The 20031-nt window shown below is 41.3% G+C and overlaps 1 protein-coding gene across 1 annotated transcript in view; it reads left to right on the top strand.

The window, feature by feature from the left end:
- The window catches only part of FNDC3B (fibronectin type III domain containing 3B), a 209627-nt gene extending 193060 nt beyond the window's left edge, over positions 1-16567 (top strand). The window contains 3 exon segments of the mRNA XM_037406717.1: positions 885-1051; positions 4245-4372; positions 13039-16567. Coding sequence (XP_037262614.1) covers positions 885-1051; positions 4245-4372; positions 13039-13350 — 607 coding nt within the window. The 3' untranslated portion in view covers positions 13351-16567.
- The last annotated feature ends 3464 nt before the right edge of the window (positions 16568-20031 follow it).

Genomic DNA, 20031 nt, shown 5'->3' with positions numbered 1-20031 from the left:
TTTAGCAAAGTGTACTACTTTTTTTTTGTTGTTTTGTTTAAGATTAAGTGGTATTGACTTTGTTCTGCATTACACTGTTGGACAAGCTTGTGGCTGCTGATGTTTGGTCTTGTCAGTGGAAGTGTTTTGGAAATCAATTCCTTAGTGTTGTGTCTTTGTCTTCCTCTCGGCCTGCTCACGAGCAGAGCTATCGGTACGGGCATCCCTCAGAGCATCCTTCTCCATCCTCCATATCCCACTCACTGCAGTTGTGCTTCCCCTGTTCCTTTTGACTCATGGACCACCGTGTGTTGCTCGGAATCTGTTTCTGTCTCTGCTGTTAGGCTGTTCTTCAGTCTGTGAACTCTTCAAAACTGAGAAGCGTGTGGTGCAGCACACATGTATTACACCATCCATGCGTTTTGATTTATAGAGTTACTCCGGTGTAAGATAGCACAGATGACTATAAGATGTGGGCTTTGGTTCTTAATGCACAAATAAAGTCCAAATCAAGCAATAAAAGATTCGAAGTATTAATCTTGTTTTAAACATGCTTTTGAACCAGCAACGCATGCGGTTTATTGTAGCAGAACACAGGTTTGAATCAGTTCTGATTACTAGGTAGTAGGAAATTTATTGACAGATGTTTTTCCTAATAATTCACGTCATCATTTTGCAAGGTAAGTACTGGTTGCAAAAGGGACAATGAACTTCTGCTTTCCCTAACCTGCTAATGATTGTTAGTCTGTTGAGTATAAAAATAGCGTGTTACTGCCTTCAACAGCTCTGCAAAGCATGTTGTGCCAGTTTTCCCGATCTGGATACCTTCCACCGATGTCTGTAACAGCCAGAAATGTCAGTGCCACTCCAGTGTAACTATGTGTTCTCATTTTTATTGTTTCCAGGTTTATTCCAATTTATAGGGGACCAAGTCATACGTACAAGATACAAAGGCTGACGGAATCCACTTGTTACTCGTTCAGAATACAGGCGGTCAATGATGCTGGGGAGGGACCTTTCTCAGAAATATGTACCTTCTGCACAACTAAGTCAGTCCCACCTGCAATCAAAGGTATGTAGTAGGTTTTTTTACAGATATGTAAGTAGCGTGTAATTATTTAAGTAGTTGGTAAGTATGCAGTGAGTTTGTAAGGGTTAACATAAGCGTGCAATAACACATGTAAAAAATCAGTTTGGGCTGTTTGTGTATTTCTGTGACTTGTGAAGTCACATTATGGTGGGAAGCTTAAATTATCACCAAAAAAATGCATATAAACAATATAAATGTTATACCAACCACTGCTGTTATACATAAACTGTTAAAATGCTGCTGCTAACAATACTTACCAGGGGATTGCTCTGGGTTGCCACAGCGCTTCTATAAGGGATGTAACAGCTGTAGTATATACATGTACGTACCAACTTAAGCATTAGTAAAGTTTAATGTTGGTTTTGGTTGTGTAGGTGATGGTCAGTGTAGAACTTGAGTTGATTTTTCATTTAATGTATAAGATGAATTAGAATATTTCACACACATAAAGCATTAGATTTAGACTTGGTGTGTGTTCCACTGGAAGAACAAAAGGCCTAATTCAATGAAGTTTTATAATGAATGTCTTTTACTGTGTGTAAATTTTGGCCTAAGCAATTTTGCTCCTTCCTTCCAAGGAGAACTATTACAAAGGCAGTGGATTCACTGTACTGGGTGTCAGGTGAACTGAAATCAGAGGCTCCTTATTTTCCTCTGTGCATAAGACTCCTTTGTCAAGCAGTACCATTTACTGTGAGAGACAGCGGCTGTTAGCTTGTCAGAGAGGTTTTGTTTGCTCCGCTGTATTTAAAAATCTGGCTTTGGTGATTTTGACACAATTCATAATCAAAGATTAAGGGGAGAACGCTGCTGGGGTGTAATTTCCCTGGTGCCTAGGTTAGCTGCTCCCAAGCACAGAGGGCTGGCTTCCCCGTGCTAAAACTGGCGTATGCAAGAATCCCACCTTCGTTTCTACCTGGATATTCCCTGGGGTTTGGCATTTGCTTCAGTGCTGGTTCTGGAAGAAATCTGTATGTGTTTGGTGTTAAGTTTGAGGGTAAATATGTTTATTCAACAGTGAATTGTCCTGATTGGCTCTATGCCACGGCTGTAGGAGATGCTGCCCAGCAAAGCCAAGGCAGTTGATACCAAATGAACGGGGCTGGCATAGGTGACGGTGGCAGGGAGGCTGTCCTTCACCGCTTTAGCATCTCTAAGTGGTCAGAGTGCCTGGGCACAGGCACGTGTCACTGGCAGATCCCGAGTCCATGTTGCCATTGCTTCTCGTAGCTGCACAAAGTGCATTTAATTAGCACAGGGGTGCCAGCGCGTGCTGCACTCGCATTTTCATTTTGTTGGATAGAAATCCATTTTATTAAATTCAGATCTCACCTAGGTTTTTGTTTTGAACTCCCTGCCTGCCTGTTTGGTACCTGTTAAATATGAGTCATACACTTAACTGAATATCAAGCAGTTAAAATACGGTGCAAATACTGGGTCATGTGTGGGCTGGGACCACAGGTACATGACAAAACCCGAGCCGTAACAGTGAAAAGGGCATAACAAAACCGGAGTTAGTGAACGCTGCCGTGGGGAGGTAATGCTGTAGGAGAAAGAGATCTGTTGAGGCAAAATGGTGTTGATTTCCTTCTGTTTGGAGCAATACGAAGGAATGTACGTGATAAACTGAATGCAGGTTTTTTATGTATCAGAAGCACATGTTTCTTCTCCTATAAAGTATCCTAATTACTCACTTGGTAATGCCAGCCCTAAAATAGCATTATTTGTTAATGGCAATGTTTTGTAAGTGTCAGAGAAAAATCTACGTGTATCAGGGTGAGGTATGGAAGGAGGAGGGAAATTAATTGAGTATGTTGTTGTCAGCTGAGATGAAGGTGTCTATTATCACTCACTCAACACTGGCAGATGTGCAGAGAGGAGCAAATGGGTATTGATTACATTTGGGTCTGCGTATGATTCATGCGTTCCTCTTGGGTAGTAACAAATTAGTCTAAAATTTGTGTAATGTATGCAGCAGCAGCATTTGTTTCTTTGATAGACTCTCCTGTCGTTAGCTTTCATAGGGTTGGGAATCTAGATTGCCTTTAACAAGCTCATGTCCTTGCACGTGCACATGTTCACCACGTGGTAAAGTGTTCAGCACTCTTGTTTCTCCCAGTTCATTTTTTTGCTCACGTGCTTGCTTGCTCTGCCCGATCAAGAGGCTGGTGGACCCCCTGGCTCCTGTCGCAGTTGTTTTGATGCCTTCCAGTGGCAGATGCTTCCTTGTACATATAAACATGCTGCCACTGTTAGTACTCTGCTCGGGTCACCTGCAGGCTTGCCATCGGGCATAGTGCAGCATCTTTTGGGTTTCAGCTGGTGAGAGATCCTCTCCCAAGGACAGTATTGTAGCAGCTGAAAAACTGATTTTTTCTGGAGTTATAGTGAAAGACTGGTCTAAGCCTGCTAGAAATAGCAAGTCTGATCGTCTGAATGTCAAGCTCAGGACTACATATTAAGTCCAAGTATTTAAAATGATGCTAGTACTTTTGCTTCTCAGGCTGGACTTAATCTCTAATACAGAAGATTATTTAGCTTCCCTTCTCACATTCCTTCTCCTATTTTACCTGAATGAAGTGTTTGATACTATTCCTCTCTTTCTGTTATGTATAGCATGGGAGACATACACAGGCATTTCCACCGGCATAGGTGTTTGCCCAGAACTTCAAGATACAGCTACTTTTATTAATGCCAATGTAATTCATGCATTGGCTTCTGCTTCGAAAAGATCAAGTGCACAGCATTGTGATTGAATTTTAAAAGTTTTCTGTCACATCCGCTCCCCCTTTGTAGCAGCTCACACAACAGACGGACGAGAGGTGCTCTAACAGCTTACTGCCCTTCTGCAGAAGGGATCTGGCTCCTACAGTAAGCTTCATAGGAGCTTGTTAATCAGCTCGAAATTTCACCCAATTTTCTGTGGATTGTGTCCTGAAATAAATGAGACTTTTGAATGACTTAAAATTTTTACTGCTTCCATTCAGTCGTAATGGCAATTTGATTTATAATTTTTTTTTGCCACATAAATACAGTACAGATTGTGTGCTACTGACCCCTGTGATGTCCCAGACTTCTCTTGTTAAAATGTTCTTGTGTATATTACAGACATAAAATGGGTAAGATTTCAATGTAGTCTTTATAGCCAATATTAATGCGCTTCATTTTATTGTAGCCCCTCGAGTGACACAGTTGGGAGGAAACGCCTGTGAAATTACCTGGGAAATGGTCCCACCCATGAAGGGAGATCCTGTTGGTTATGTTCTGCAGGTACTGGTTGGAAGAGAATCTGAATACAAGCAGGTAGGAAAATGGGCTTGCTTTAATATTGCTAAATTGATGACATAATGGAAATGTTTTTGAACATTTGCTGTGCTGCTTCTTCTGGCTGTATTGAATTACACCCTATGGTGATGTGTCAGGTGAACTTTGGTAAAGGCTGAATCAAAATTAAGGGCCATAATAGGTTGTTTTCACCCCCGAGGAAGTATATAGAACATCATTACCTTATTGGAGTGATTTCTGCTCTGTCCATAATTAATCACTACTTGTAACTGAACTAACCTTTGGAGAGTTACAATTCCATCCACCCGTGTTTGCTTCTGAACTGGCTGGTGCTGACCATTGTCAGAAGATGAAGTAGGTAGATTATCTTTCTCGTTCACTAAGCCAATTCCAAGACCTTCCATCAAGGGTTTTGGTCAAGTACATAACTTTAAATTGGTTTGTTGAGCCATCCCATTCCTGTCGAAGATGTCAAAGCATGGGTGTGTAATTGCTGTGTATTAGCTGCCCCACAGAGACTGTGTCCTTCCTTGCACTGCGGAAACAAAGTGAATGAAGTACAGCTGGTTCTTTCCTTGTCTGTCTCGATTAGAGATCACAAGTGGACATTTCCCCAGAGCACCTGAAATGGAACAACTCATTCACAGCTAGATCTTTTATTTCATCTGTCACATCTCTGAGTGATTTACAGTGCGCTTCATCTGTGCCCTTGTCTTCTCCCTGTCCATCCTTTCATCGTCATACAGATTACAAACAAATCCAAATCAGGGAATGAGATATGTTGTTAAACCTTAAATTAAACTCTTAAAAATACAAGTAAGGTAGTACTCCCTTTGCAACTGTGTCTTTGCTCCTCTTCCGTCTGTTTTTGAGTGTTACTGTGAATTAATGAATTATCAAAAATAACAAAAATAAATGCAAGGCAATTCATGTGGGTGCTAAAGATTCAGAAACCTAACTTGTGTTTGCCAGGAAATATTTTTGGTGCTGGCTTAGGTAGTAAAACCTCTGTGTACTGTGCTGCCTCGTAATATCAGTAGTAAGGGGATAAGTGGGCCCCGGTTTGCTGTTGCCTGATTTACAAAGTAGCCTTGATGTATAACCTCCACGTATGGCTCTAGTAAGTATAGCTTCAGCGCTTAAAATGTTCTGGATGTCCTTGGGGGAGATTGGGCAGGCCTTCGTGTTCTTCTAAGGTAGGCGATGGCTTAATCTTTACAGTCAAGAAACTGTGATATAAAAGATGAGCAATAAAGGAAATAAAAAATACCTTCAGGGTCTTACATTGAAGGTCTTCATTTCTCATGAAGCATGCCCTTGATGAGGGGAATTTTGCTTGAGTTTTCACAAGTAACTCGCTAGAAGAAGCCCCCGGTTGGGATGCTCACAGCTGACACTGACTTCTGCAGCTGGGCTGGCTGATAACCAGCTAAGGAAAAGTGGAAGAGTTCCACTGTTTCACCTTCTCAGAAATCAGTTTCACCCATCAAAATGACTTACCTTCATCACAGGTGTGGGTGTTGTCTCAGCACTGGGCCATATCACTGACCTGCTGTCCCCGAGCTGACCTGCTCTAGCGATATGCATGCTCGTAGCTCCTGTTATGTCAATAGGAGATCAAATACGTAAACATCCCTCAGTGATTCTTCTGGCCAGCGCATTTCACGTTACCTTTGCTGTGGCGTGTGTGTGATCACTTGCTAGTGTTTAACTGAAAAGTAATGCTAGTGATACGTTAATTACATTTGAAGTACAAGTGACATGTATATTTTGCATACCTATCTCAAGGGGCATATTCTGTTAGAAAAGTTTTGCAACTTGTTTTGAAGGGTTGCAGAGATGAAAAATGTTGTAGATTTTCAGGCTATTAAATACACCCATGAGAAAGAATAGTGTCTTAAGCAATTGGAGTTTCTATAGCAGTCGCCACTGCATTTTGCAAGATCCAGGGATAGTATAGCCGGATGAGGAGGAAATAAATAGCTGCATAAAGTTATTTATGTCCCACTGGCATGGAAATAAATGCAACAATAGTTGTTTCAAGCCTTTATGGCTTGTGCAGGACTTCATATCACATTTAGGGTGACACATCATCAGACACTTTCTCCTTCATTCACCCTCCAGGACACAGTTGGGTGTGTTCTGCGACGCCGAATCCTAGAACATCTCAAGTTGGAAGGGACCTGTAAGGATGGCATGTTTTACACCAGCCCAAACGCAGATGTGTTTCACAGAATAAAAATCCACTTTTAAAATCACCTTAAAATTGAAACTTATAAACTAACGAATGTATAAAATTGTTTCTCTGATCAGGTGGTGATCCTGTCAATAGTCAGATCACTTTATATGCAGCAATTTAAAGGCAACTATTTAAGACAAGGCATTAAACAGTTTTAACTAGGAAGACATGTTACGAGCCCCTGGAGCTGTGTCTCTGGGTCTACACCTATTTGATTTACTTAAGGTGAAGTAAACTCGTAAGTGACCAAAACCAGTTTCTTCATTTTACCTTAAAGCCCTAATTGTTGTTTTCGGTGTATAAATTGAGTACAACCTTATGGATGTAAGTTCATGTGTGGGCATATCCTGGAGCAGAACAAACCAATTAAAGGGTAAAGCATTTACTGAACGTTACCGTCTGTAGAAGTGACTATGCACGGCAGAAATCAAGATGATGATGCATGGCAACCTACTTTTTGTGTCGAATGTTTGATACATGTCTGTGTTTCTCCCCCAGGAGTTTTTACAAAGATATTGTTCTTCTGGCAGACTTATTAGGAAGATGACAACATGTCTTTTGTAATATTGGCTTAGCATTCATACTCAGTTATGTTTCCCAAACTGATGTGATGGTGTTTTATTGACAAGAACGTTGTATGCTTTTACATTGTTGATTTTAATCTTTTCATCGCAATAAAACCTTGGAGAAGAAAGATCCTATCATCATAGAAACAGAGTTAGAACTTTGTATGATGATTGTGTTTTCAACTATATCCTGTGACTTTCTGGGGAACAGTTGTGCCCACAGAGTGGCATGGTGTTGAGCATGGAGTAGAAAGCTCACAGAAATCCTTACTTAGGTGGCACAAATGTGACACTTGATTCCTATATCTGGAAAGATTTTATGTTATGTATCTTATCCCAGCTCTTTGCTAGGAAGCCCTTCGGAAGGTGCAGAATGCAATGTTGTCCACGTTAATTTCATTAATAGGGGAAAAAAAATCCACCTGGGCAGTTTCTGCTGACTAAGCATGAAGTAGTCTGCTTCAGTTTTTTCTGGCGTAGTCTCGGGTGCACACTGGAGCAGGTGGCCTTGTTTTACTTCCCCTGGTCACACAGTGTAGCTCTTTAGCACACAGCACTGATTTTTTGCAACTGCCTGTGGATCAGTATAAAGTAGGGCATCGTAACACCTGTCTTGTGTGTTTTCTATCTGAAGTGAATAAATACATTATTAAATAAAACTTTAATAGGGGAAAACCAAGTCTTACTGCCATCTGTTAACTCTCAAAGTTTGAGCTCCTTGTTAATATGTTGCTCTGTGTGCCATCCTAGAGATTAAGCTCCTGAGAGATGCAAGAACACCACCGGTCTGTACTTGTACCTCGCTTCTGTTGTAGAAACAAATTCAAGTTACGGAAAATAGTCATCATTAATGTATAACATAGTTTAAGTCACTTTAGCAATTCCTTCACTTGCTGCAGCATTAGCCATTGACATGCTTTTGGGTAAAGCTATAGATTTTCGCTAGACCATCACACCTGAGCTGTCGCCCTGCTGCCACAGCCTGATGTGTATGTAGCCCTCCATGGCCCAGAAGCCACGGCTTCCCCACCGTTTGGCATAGCAGAGGGGATATCAAAGCACCCAGAAGCCCTTTTTTCAGCCTGGGGCTATAGCCATCCCTGCTGTCCTCTGGGAGAACAGGTTGTAAATATTTCAGTGCTGAGAATTGTCTGAAGAACTGGATTTGCAGGAGCTAAACAGATGACAATTTAGCTTCCTAAAAAGTGTGTTTAAAAAAAAAATGAAAACCTCCTTTTCCTGCTTCTTAAGCCATGCATTCCTTTTTATATATTTGCATGCTTGATCTATTTGGATACTTCAAAAAAGCAATGGCATGTGACAGTTCTTTTTAGGAATCAAATTTTCCTGGTTTACAAATCAAGATGTAAACCATGGCAGATTCCAGGAATCGGTGGCCCAGATCTTCTGTTTCTTGCACTTTTATCTAGCAAAACTTTTTGTTAAAACTTAGCTTTAAAGTGTGTTAAAATAGTCTCCAGTTTTGCCTAGTTTTAAACTGGAGTTAGGGGAGCAGGCTGGGCTGTGCAGCGCTGGCACGAGCTGGAGCTTGGGATAATGGCCGTAACACCCAGCAGCCTAAGTTTTAGTTTCCCAGTTGAGCAGCTCTGGGGATCGAGTCACCGAGGAGCCAGCTCTTCATAAGAACTGACCACTGGGAAGCGAGAGCTAAGCTTTAAAGTTTCTTAATCCTTAAACTGTTTGCTAGTGAGACAAAATGTTCTACCTTTGAAATTTCCAAGAATTTGGAGGCAATGGTGTTTCTTCAGTTTCTGCCACATCTCTTCCGGGAGGAAACTGTCCCCAAATGCTTTCCAAAAGAAGAAAACATATGGGTAGGATACACTGGCTGTGTAAAAATCCCCAGCAATGCAGTGGGAAGCCTGCTGGGGTCTGCACCGGAGGGTGGATGTCTGGGAGAACCCAATCAGTCTTACCAAGCTCTAAGTTTTATTAATTGTTTCGTCATTGTTTCAGGCTCTGAAGACACACAATCTCTGAAATGCATTCAGTGCCCTTTTAATTTGTGTAAAGGTCTGATCAGCAAATAATTTTTTCCTTCCCTATTTTAAGTAGCAAGTCAAAGGCACTTGTACTGGTTGCATGCCAAAACACAACACAGTTGTACAGTATGCATTGGCATTTCTTATTAGTGGTAATTGCATGGAGTATTTTCTCAGCCTCCTGATGCCAATTTTGTCATGAGACAAGCAAATAATTTCCTTTGTTAAGAGTTTTTCCGTGCAGCCCAAGTGGAAGGTGATCTGAGGGACTCTTTGCTTAGGAGACAAGGCTGTCCACACAACTCTTTAAGACTTTATGAGCATCTCAGTGGTGGAGTTGAGTACAGCTGGTTCTGAGTTTCAATAAAATAACAGGCAGTTTCTTAAAGAGAAATCTGTGAGATGTCTTAGAAGAAGTTAAACCTTTCAAGTGGGCTTGCTTTCTGAGTAGACTGAAATCTGCCTCTGGTTCTTGATCTTCTTATTGCTGTGCAAAATATGCTTTTATTAATTATTAAATAATTAATTGGAATGGGGTGCAACAACCAGGTAAATTAATCTTACACTCCTCAGTGTGTTGCTTATAGGGCAAACATGGCTGTCATTTTTATTGTTTGGAAAAGACGAAGGGGGGTTGGAATCTTTTAGTGACATCATTGAAATTGAGAAATACTTGCCTACAGGAATTCTCTGAGCTGTCTAGCTTGATCAGTAGGATCAAATGCCATAAGAGGCTTCAGCAGCGGTTTAATACTTGTGATGATATCTTCACTGAGGGAGCCGGGCGAAAAGCTCATCATGTTTTTATTATATTCTCAGGTGCCTAAACAGACAAGCTGGGTTTAGGAACTGAAAGTGATAAATTGGATAACCACTTTACTTTGACTTGTTGACCACCAAAGTATAATGTGCTACATACAAAAAAAGAATGCTGCTTTATACAGTTAAATTTGGTTTCATACTTGTTTAGCAAATTTAAAGAGCTCGTACACAATTGTCAATTTTTTTTTCTCTTGTGTGTGTAATGTCCATTCACAGAGTGTAACTGTTCACGACCAAGCATCTGTCTTTGTGCTGAGGGCATTCTGCATTGGCTTAGCCTGGTCCTGCAGACGCTACTGCAGGCAAAATAGAGCTGGAGCCAGTAGTGTCTCCAAGGCGCTCGCTGCAGCCAGCTGGGGAGGATACAGAGGCCTCTGTCAGGAGTAAATGACAATTAAGCACAATCATTTTTCACCTGTTACTGTGAAAGGACATAGTTCCACTGGTGCTAAATACTCATCAAACCACTGATAGCAGAACAACTTCCACCACCTTCCTAGCTCTAGTGCAGGAAATGTTTTGTCTTCATCACTAGTGAATATTAACTCATGTATTCTGTGTATTTTTGGCTATTTTTCAAACTTTCCTTAAAGATACATTCTTTTCTGCCTTGACTGGCCTTTTTCTGAGAAGCGCTGTTGAGTAGCTGCCTTGAGTGAACTTGGTCATCTATTTTTATTAGAATGTAATGAAGATACAGGTCTTTGATTTAGCCAAGCAGCCTCCAGTTACACTGGTATTCACCACCCTAACGGAACAAAACAAGTAAAAAACGATTAACTGGATAGGCTTTTTCAGTTCAAAGACAGGCTGTATATATCCCATCCTTTGTGTCTGTTAAATGTAATTTATGAAGCTTAGATTTTAAAATTATTAAACGTCATTATTTGGGTTTTACTGGATTTTTATTTTGGTTTAGAAGTGGTCATGTTGGTTGCAAAGGCATGTAGAGCTCCTCTAATTATATATTTTGAAATTAAAATAATTACATCAGCACCAGAAAACATACCTTGTTTGCAGTTGTTTTGTAAGGATAGATGCTTTGAGTTACTGTGTCTCGGAGTCTAAAGATACGGGAATTAACCAAGTCTGCCAAGGAGAAGATTCCTGACTCTGGTCCTGTGGAAGAACACATTGGGTTTTTAATTAGCTGCTGAACCTACATTTATGTGCCAAATGTATGCAACTTTTGTTCGCATGATCATTTATAATTGGGAGTAAACCCGAGTATTAACTACCTCCAAGGTGGAGCATTGATGATGGAGTAGGTGGTGAACAGTTGTCCACAACAGGTGGGTATTAGAAATGGAATTGTCATTGGAAGATAGAGTGGCAGAGATGTTGCTGGGATGAGGTGTGCTTTACAAACAGGTGTTTCAACCTTCACGTTATTTCTGCAGACCACTACAGCACTTGTCGGGTGTCGGGTTTTTTTTCCCTGCAGTTACAGCATTACTGTAACTTAATGACTCCCGTCTCATTGGCATTGGGAAGACAAGCAAAGATGACAAGAAAGGCAGCGGTGCATATCTGTGGTTAATCGCAGAGATTTGTGGTATGAATTTGTTGTTTTCCTGTCACCTGAGGTAGAGTGAACTTCCTGTGCATGCTGAGCGTGCTTGAGGAAGGTAACGTGATTTTCTTTAAACATTGCTTCTTGATTTGCACCTCGGGGCCAAGAAACATGAGCCAGTTAGAGGACTTCTACTTAGTATGGAAACTCAGTGTCACCATCATTCAAACTGTATTTGGGAAAACGGTGAAAGTTTAAGAGGAGGGGACAGAACAAATGAAAGAAAAAAATTTTGTCCCAGATCTTCTCAAGAAATCAGCAACTGGCTTTTTAACTGACGGTTGAGTTCTTGGAGACAAGCGTAGGCAGGAAAAGTGGACTCTTTAAGTGGTGTCTAGCTGAGCACGTCTTTTCTTTTTCCTCCTGTTTTTATTACTCCAGAGTAACACACAGGAAATCCTCTGCTGGCCCAGGTTTAATTTCCCTCCTGTTACCCTTTTCTAAAGTTTAGTTCTTAACCTCTGGGAAGGCAGAGATGCTCTCAGCTTTCTGCTCCCACAGTGAGGAGGTGGGCTAAATGAGCAGAGGAAAAAGTATCTGACATTCAGGATGGTGGTTTTTTTTCCCAGCAGACACAGGCACTTCGTGACACATTTTTCATTTCATAAAATAGCAATTTCAACAACTCTCCATTATATAAAAATTGTTGACTAGTTACTTGTTTGCAGAGTTCGTAAATGTTTCCAGTGGTCTTTTTCAATTTAAAATGTCACAAAGCTGTCTCTCAGATACTCAGTTATTTCTCTTCCTTCTCATATTGTGACATGTGCCCTGAGTCATGCAGTACCTACATTTGATTAACTTAAATATGTGATAGGTTTGGATTGCTGAAGAACCAAATAAGACGCAACTGAGAGGAGGGGTTTCTTTTATTCCTTAATATTACTTTGTTGTTTCCACAATTCTGAAAGCGTAATTTCTGGCAAGATTGCTGACTCTTGAGAGATATGTGAGGAAAAGTACATTAAACTAATATTTGTAACCAATTTTACAATTACACAGTGAATGTCTTCCAGCAACCTTAGTTTGCAGGTTTTCTTCCTTCTGGGGCCAAACACGGTGCTTAGGTCTTAAACATGTTTTAGGCATATAGTCACGTTTTAAGAGTACAGAAGCATGTTTGTAGAATTCATCACACCCGCAAAAGATGAGTACGTCTTACGGTTCATGAATTGCCTGAAGTTTTGTCTGTCCTTGTGTGCATTGACTCTGTTGAACACTCAAGATGGAGAAACGGTTGGATGTCTCTTACATAGTCTTCCGCATGCCTCTGTTTTTCCAAAACCTGCAGTGACCTAGTGAGCTCCTTCCCTTGAGAGCTGCAGAAGTGTTTCCTTAAGAGGCTCGGACTTCACCTAACTTTCTGGCTCAAGTCCTTGCAAAAATCTAACGTTACTACTTTTTTAAATTGTTTGGTACTATGAAAGCAGGAGGGTGTCTTGCTCTTTGGTTTTGACTGTGCTTGCTGTTTTGTTTTGAAGGTGTACAAGGGAGAAGAGACCACATTCCACATCTCAGGCCTTCAAGTCAACACAGACTATCGGTTTCGCGTCTGCGTCTGCCGCCGGTGCTTGGATACCTCACAGGAACTTAGTGGACCTTTCAGCCCATCCGTTGCCTTTATGCTCCAGCGAAGTGAGATCATGCTTGCAGGAGAAATGGGAAGCATAGATGATCCTAAGATGAAAAGCATGATTCCTACTGATGAACAGTTTGCAGCCCTCATTGTTCTTGGCTTTGCAAGTTTGTCAATTCTATTTGCCTGTATATTACAATACTTCTTTATGAAGTAGACAATTCAATGGAAGTTTGAGATACAAATTTAACTAATGCTACGCATTATAATCCACACATTTATTCAGATATTCCTTTTTTGAAATCCTTTTGTTCTACCATACATTTTATATTCTCTTGTTTTTACAGTTCTAGCTTGAAGAAAGATAAATCAGTGTTTTGATGCACCTTTTTGAAATTCAAAACTAGGAAGTGGTCAAACTGGAGAAACAAGCAAACCAGATACCAAAAGCAAGATATTTTTTTTCCTACCTTCACAGTTTCAAAATTGTCACCAATTTGCCTTTTCAATGTTGTTTTGGGTTTTTTTCACTGAAGTTCGTACCGTCTCTTATTTTATCTTACTATTTAGGAAATTGTAATCATGAGTCACTTTTTTTGTCTCTCTTTCCTTCTAAACATTAGTCACAAGTGTGTATAGTGGTAAGACTAGAATACAGTGTTAGTCAACAGTACCAGGTTTTTCTTGAACAGTATTAGCAGTGTCGCCTATGAATTATTCACTACATTTGCCCCACTTTTTTCTAGATAAAACGTAAGTTATTTTAATTGTTTAGTGCATTTAAATCGGAACAATATTCTGCAGTTGAAGAACATTTTAATTATCTATTATTTTTACATTTACAACACTATAGACTGCCTGTATAAGAAATCAAATAACCGAACTGCATATAAATTATGAAGCATTATAGATTTTTTTTACCATTTTGATTCCTAGCAGTAATTTTAAGTAAGAGGGCATTGTGCAATAGTTAGTTATTCCCATGTTCAGCTATTTAAAAGCTGCTTTAACTTGTCTGTTTGTCACTGTATATAACTATTCTTAATCTAATACTAGATATTATCCTATTATGTTCAGCCAGATTTATATGATTAGAGCTGGTGACAGCTAACTGCCTCTACTGAATTAGGTGAGATTTACACTCAATGTAAGCAAAACTTTACTGTCAGTTGATCTTTTTTATTATTATTATTAGTTTTGTTGGGTTGTTCTTTTTTTTTTTTTTTTTGTGGAGGGGGTATACATTTTCTGGAACTTTCTTGGAGGTATCAGAAATCAGATCCGTTTATTTTAAATACCTTAAACGGGTGACTGTGCTATTCTTGCCACAGGGCTAATTGAAATAACTTGGTACATGGCAAAATTCAAAGGAGAGTCCTGCAGAGGAATAGTCCCTGCTCCGATGGGAGTGTCCCCCCCTCCTGCCTGCCCCTTCCCAGACACACGTTTTATTCCACCAAGATACTAGATTTTTAACTCTTAATTCATTGGGTTATTTATATTAAGTCAACATTGTGTGAGTACCTCAGGGACATAAATGAGCTGGAGGTGCAAATAGATTCCAAAAGGGTGCAACAGACACAGTGTATTTCCCTGCCTCTTGTTTTTGTATATTTTTGCTACTTGGTTTGGCTTTTGTCCTAGCTATTTTGTGCTCTGTCTCCATTGTCTAAGATTCAGTGTCCTGTACTAGCATAATATTCCCTTAACCAAAGTAATGGGGGAAAAAACAACATTATTTTTGTTTTAGGTTTATTTATACTATATACTGCATACAGTACTTTAAATACCAATTACAGTGCAATCTTTTATTTATTGTAAAAAAAGAAAAAAGAAAAAGTGTACTTATGTACTAATCCCCCTCCCCACCCTCCCCACAGCATGTTATATTTTGTCTGTTTTATACTGTTGTACTTTAGGTCAACTTTTTACCTGGCAGCATTCCTAGTATTATTAATCTTCTTACCTTTCCTTGTGTTTTTGAAGATGGGAGCATCTAGTACATTAAATGCCAAAAAAAACCATTATCAGTGATTCAAACGTTTACATGTATCCAAAAACATAATCATCTCTGGAAAGAAAGTGCTAAGATCAATGAATTATTCTGTGTGCCTCTCTAGATGTAGCAAATATTAGAAATGTTCTGTATTTTGTTATTGACTATAATTAGTTTAATTTAGCCTTGCGAACTAATGGCATTGAGCTAAATATATATATTTTTTTGTTTTTGCCAAAGTCATGGCTTGTCAAATTTATTTACATCTTATTTAAATTTATTTGTGATATGAAACTTTGTGACCTTGCATCTGTATTTTGTGAGCAAAGCATATACAGCTGTTTTCAATGGAGGGGGAAAGAGTGTATTTTTTAAAACAATGAAAAGACCGCTAGTTTGGAAACCCAGAAATTTGAATAGATTCCCATTTTTTTATTTTTGGACTATTGTTTCAGCAGTGCTGCTATGAAATCCAAGCTTGACACCTTTTTTTTTTTAAAAAAAAAACACTTTATAAAAAAACAACATCCTGCTTTAGATGATTTGATCAGTTTTGAAAGTTTGAAATACAAATGATACTAAAAGCAGCGAGCAGAAGTGTAGAGAAAAGCAATCAGTTACTCTTGTTGAAGCATTTCTGTCATTGCTAATTTGTTTGGTGTCCCTTATTATCCTGCTAATGAGAATGCCCAGTCCAAGCCTGAGGTTGTCAGAGAAAGTATTCTGTAGGAGTTGGGACAGGCCCTAAATAAGGTAATCAGACCTACTTTTCATTTGTATATTCTGCCATAGTGCTTTGATTGTCATTCGTATATTAACAACAAAATAAAGTATCAGAAATGTTAAACCATTCCTGTTCTGATTGCTTTTGCCGATGCCTTGTCTTTCCCCATAAATCTTTGTGCCCTTTGGTCCGGCAACGTCAGGCATTGCATCCGACCCGAGGGCACTCTGCTCTCAAAGAAGTTACAAACAACAACACAGAACAAGGTAGAATGAAACACTAAATATTTAAAACTGTTAAGGAAGGAGAGAGATGTTTTTATATTGTTCTGCCTTTTTCTTTATGAACTTGAAATGTTTTCTAATCCTGTTCGTTGGTTACAGTAGCTCAGTATTCAGTGTCACGATTGAGAAGTGCCCTAACTGAATGTGTATGAACCTTATCCTTGCACAGTTCTTTAAATTGAAAAAAATAAAATGTTTTTACCTCACTATGGGAACATACATTCCAAGCTTTTCAACTTTAAAGAAAAAATAGTCATAAGTTTTCTTGTATTGTAAATTTTAGACTATTTCATATGCATTATATTAAAACTGCCATATCAATTTTAATGTATAGATTTTGCAAATACTACACTATGTATGTAAGACTTAACTGTATCTGTAGTGTATATGTAATATATTTATGCCCAATAAATGTTTTAATTCTTTCTGATATTGCCAGGAGGTTTCTTAATTGAATGCAGCCCTTTTAGCCTGTGCGGGAGCCCTTTCTGGCAGGTTAGTGATGTCACTGCAGCCCGAGGCAGGAGTGGGAGCCCCGCATTTAACTCGGGATGTGTTGGTTTGTAGTTGGAATGATTTAGTGTTACTCATGAAGCATTTGCTGGTGCAGTTCAGCAGTTTATGCCGTAATCTTTTCTTAGACTAAGCTAAATACACCGCAGATTGCTCATCCACCTCCTGGAAAGCTGGAGTTCAGCCAGGCTGTTACCTGCACCGTGCAGCTGAAGGCTGCTGCTGTTTTGACCTAAGCGTAACCCAGGTGAATGCCAAATTGCTCCTCACCTGAGCTAGTCTCTGTAGCCTTCTGTCTCCTCACCCGTGGGAATTTACAGTCCTCTCCCTGGGGCTGCCCCACTTTAGGCAGCGTTGGCCGTGACAGCGAGCTCTGACTGCTGCCCCATAGTTTGCTTCCTTGGCAGGGCTGACGTGCAGCAAGCACAAGTTTATAGAAATAATCTTAAAGTCAGGTTTCTGCGGTGTTTTAATCACGTCTTGTAAATAGCTGGCAGGAAAATTTACAGATGTTAAAAATATACCTAGTTTTGTCATCTCTTTGTAATTAAATGCTTGAAATATCAGAACTTTTTACTTATTTGTTAATTATGTGCAACAAATTCAATTGCTCATCATAAAAAATTAATCTAGTACATATACGTGTTTCTTGGCAAGCACATTAATGTTTGTTTTTATAAATAGCTTTTCTTCAAATCACTGTATAAATAAAACATTTTATCTGTTTACTTTTTTTAATTACAGCAATTTACGAGTGGGTTTTTTCCTAGGGAAATACAGTAATTTTTTCACTCAGTTGCTTAGCTGTGTTTTATTTAAATGGTGCTTATCTAAACAATGTCTAACAAAATCTCTTGAATATGGCTATAGAATAGTAATGAGTGCTTTGGTATCTGGAGAGCTCTTTTTATTTTCAGTAGTCCCTGGGTTGCAGCATCGCCGTGGTTGTCTGCAGGGATGATGGGGGACAGCTGAAGCCTATGGGAGCGAAGGAGCGGTTTGGTATTTGCTGTTTGAGCTCTGAATGTTATCTTTAAATGTTATATGTAACCCACAGGTTTGGTGCAGAGGTACCGGGTCACCTTCCCACAGCCAAACTACGCAGAGGTGGGGTAAGTAGCAGTAAGTTTCCGATGGATTTTGTTTTGCAAGGTGATACAGAGCATGTTGTAACCAGGCTTGGGCAACATTGTATTTACCGACATCACTCACCTGCTCATACCTGTTGAGAGAAAAGTATCTGCTTTAAAGTTCTGAAACAGAGTGGAGGCTCATTTTTTTAGATATTTTTGTGGCCTTAGAAACAATCTCTAGGGTGGTACAGTAGGTGGATGTGTACCAAGGCACATCTCGCAGTGTGAGCAACGTGCAGGTCTGCCCGCAGCAAAGCATGGTCACCGGGCTGGTAGCTGCTGTTTCTATAGCAGCAGCGATTCTCTCTCTTCTTGGTAATGAAAGAGCCCGTTCGAAAACAAAACGGGTAGAATTTGTTTTGCTTCTGACTTCAGTTGCTGTTGCAAGTGTGGAGGGCGTTTGGTTTGGTGGAGGAGAGTTAAGCCCCTTCTAAAGGTGGTCTCTGGGTGAGAAACCGGTGTGTGAGATGCATGGCGTGCTCCGAGCCGCCCGCTCCCTGGGACCAGAAGGGAAGCAAACGGGACCTGGAGGCAGCATCAGTCCGTGCCGTTCAGCTGCAGAGCTCCTCCTGCCAGGATCGTTCAAGTCACTTGAATTTTAGGAGATGCTGGAATTCAGCCCGCTATGAATAAATAGCACTTGCTTGAAGGGAGGTAGAGCTCGACTCTAGCCTTTGTGTCAGGAGCCCGAGGCTTTCCTGCCCGTCCCTCCCATCCTGAAGTGTAGCAGAGGTACTTGAAAATACCCTTGAAAATGAAATACCCTGGGGACGCCAGCCGAGGCCTCCAGGACGCGCTGTGTAAACCGGCGCAGCTGGAGCTGCTCCTGCCTTGCGGGCCAGGGCACCGCCGCCACCATGTTCTGGGCCAAGGCGGCAGCTTGGCTGCGCCACCAAAGGCCTCGTGCCGCTGGCAGGCTGGCAACGGGAGATCTGTCCCCTGGGGAGAGCCACTTCGCCTGCCTGAGCGGAGGGGACGGTGCCGCTGGGCGCGCAGAGCCCATGGCAGCGGGGGCAGCCCATGGGCAGCGCCGTCGTGAGGTGCCGGCTGGATGCGGGGAAGGCCGAGGGCCGCCAGGGCTGCTGCGTGAGGTGATTTGGATCACCGCTCTCTTCAACCACCCCGATGTATTGTTGTCCTTCTGCTGGAGTTTAAGGGAGTTACACGGGTGGAAAGCACTGGGCTGTGCCCTGATGCTCGCAGCCCGCTCAGACCCCAGCGCCAACCCCCGGGAAGCTGGTGGCATGAAGCGGCTCAGCTCCGGCCAGGCCTGGACCGAAACACCTCTCCTGCTCGTATGTGTGCTTGTTCGGGGTTAAACGTGTGGTACAGAAAGAGGGCGGTTCGTGGGTTGGAAGAGGAGTCCAGCTGCAACCTAATCTTTACCCCCTCCTGCCAAGCCTAAGTGGATCCTTCGAGCTCTCAGCAAACCTTGAGCAATTGTGGTGAGGGGATGGGGCATCTCCCTGATGAGGAAAGCGGGGAGGGCTGGGCCCGTTCAGCCTGGAGAAGAGAGGACCGAGAAGGGACCTTATCCGCGCACACAAGCATCTCAAGGGCAAATGCCAAGAGGATGGGGCCAGGCTCCCCTCAGCGGTGCCCAGTGATGGGACCAGGGGCGGCGGGCACACGCTGCAGCCCAAGAAGCTCCATCTGAATGTGAGGAAAAACTTCTCTGCCTTGAGGGTGGCGGAGCACTGGAGCGGGCTGCCCGGAGGGGCGGTGGGGTCTCCGTGTCTGGAGACACCCACAACCCGCCCGGACGCGGCTCTGTGACCTGCTGTAGCCGGGGTCAGCCTCGGTGCCCCCCCGAGGTCCCTTCCCACCCCGGCCGCTCTGCCATTCTGTGGGTGTATGGACTAGGGAGAGGGGGGGATTCCCCCCAGCATCAGTGACACCTACATGAACCGGACGGTTCAATTTGACCTGTCTGCACCCAAAGGTATTAGAGAAAAGTTAAAAAGAAATTGCTGTGTAAACTAAATTTCCTGTGCAAATCTTTCTCTAGAATTAATAGTATTATTGCAGAATTCATGATGCATTGTGATTCATTGATGTGGAATTATATTCTCTGTCCTTAATATTCACCTGTCTTGGAGTGAAGACAGCAACGTTATTTCTCATTCTTCTCAGAAATGAGAACCACAAGGATATTTTATTTCAGTATTTTTGTGGCTGAGGAGAAAAAGCCACCTGAGATCCCTTGAAGGGGCTATTTCATCAGTATTGCATTTAATAAGTTCTAAAT

The sequence above is a fragment of the Falco rusticolus genome, chromosome 13 (assembly GCF_015220075.1).
Source record: "Falco rusticolus isolate bFalRus1 chromosome 13, bFalRus1.pri, whole genome shotgun sequence".
Taxonomy (NCBI): Eukaryota; Metazoa; Chordata; class Aves; order Falconiformes; family Falconidae; genus Falco; species Falco rusticolus.
This window is presented reverse-complemented; position numbering and strand designations above follow the sequence as displayed.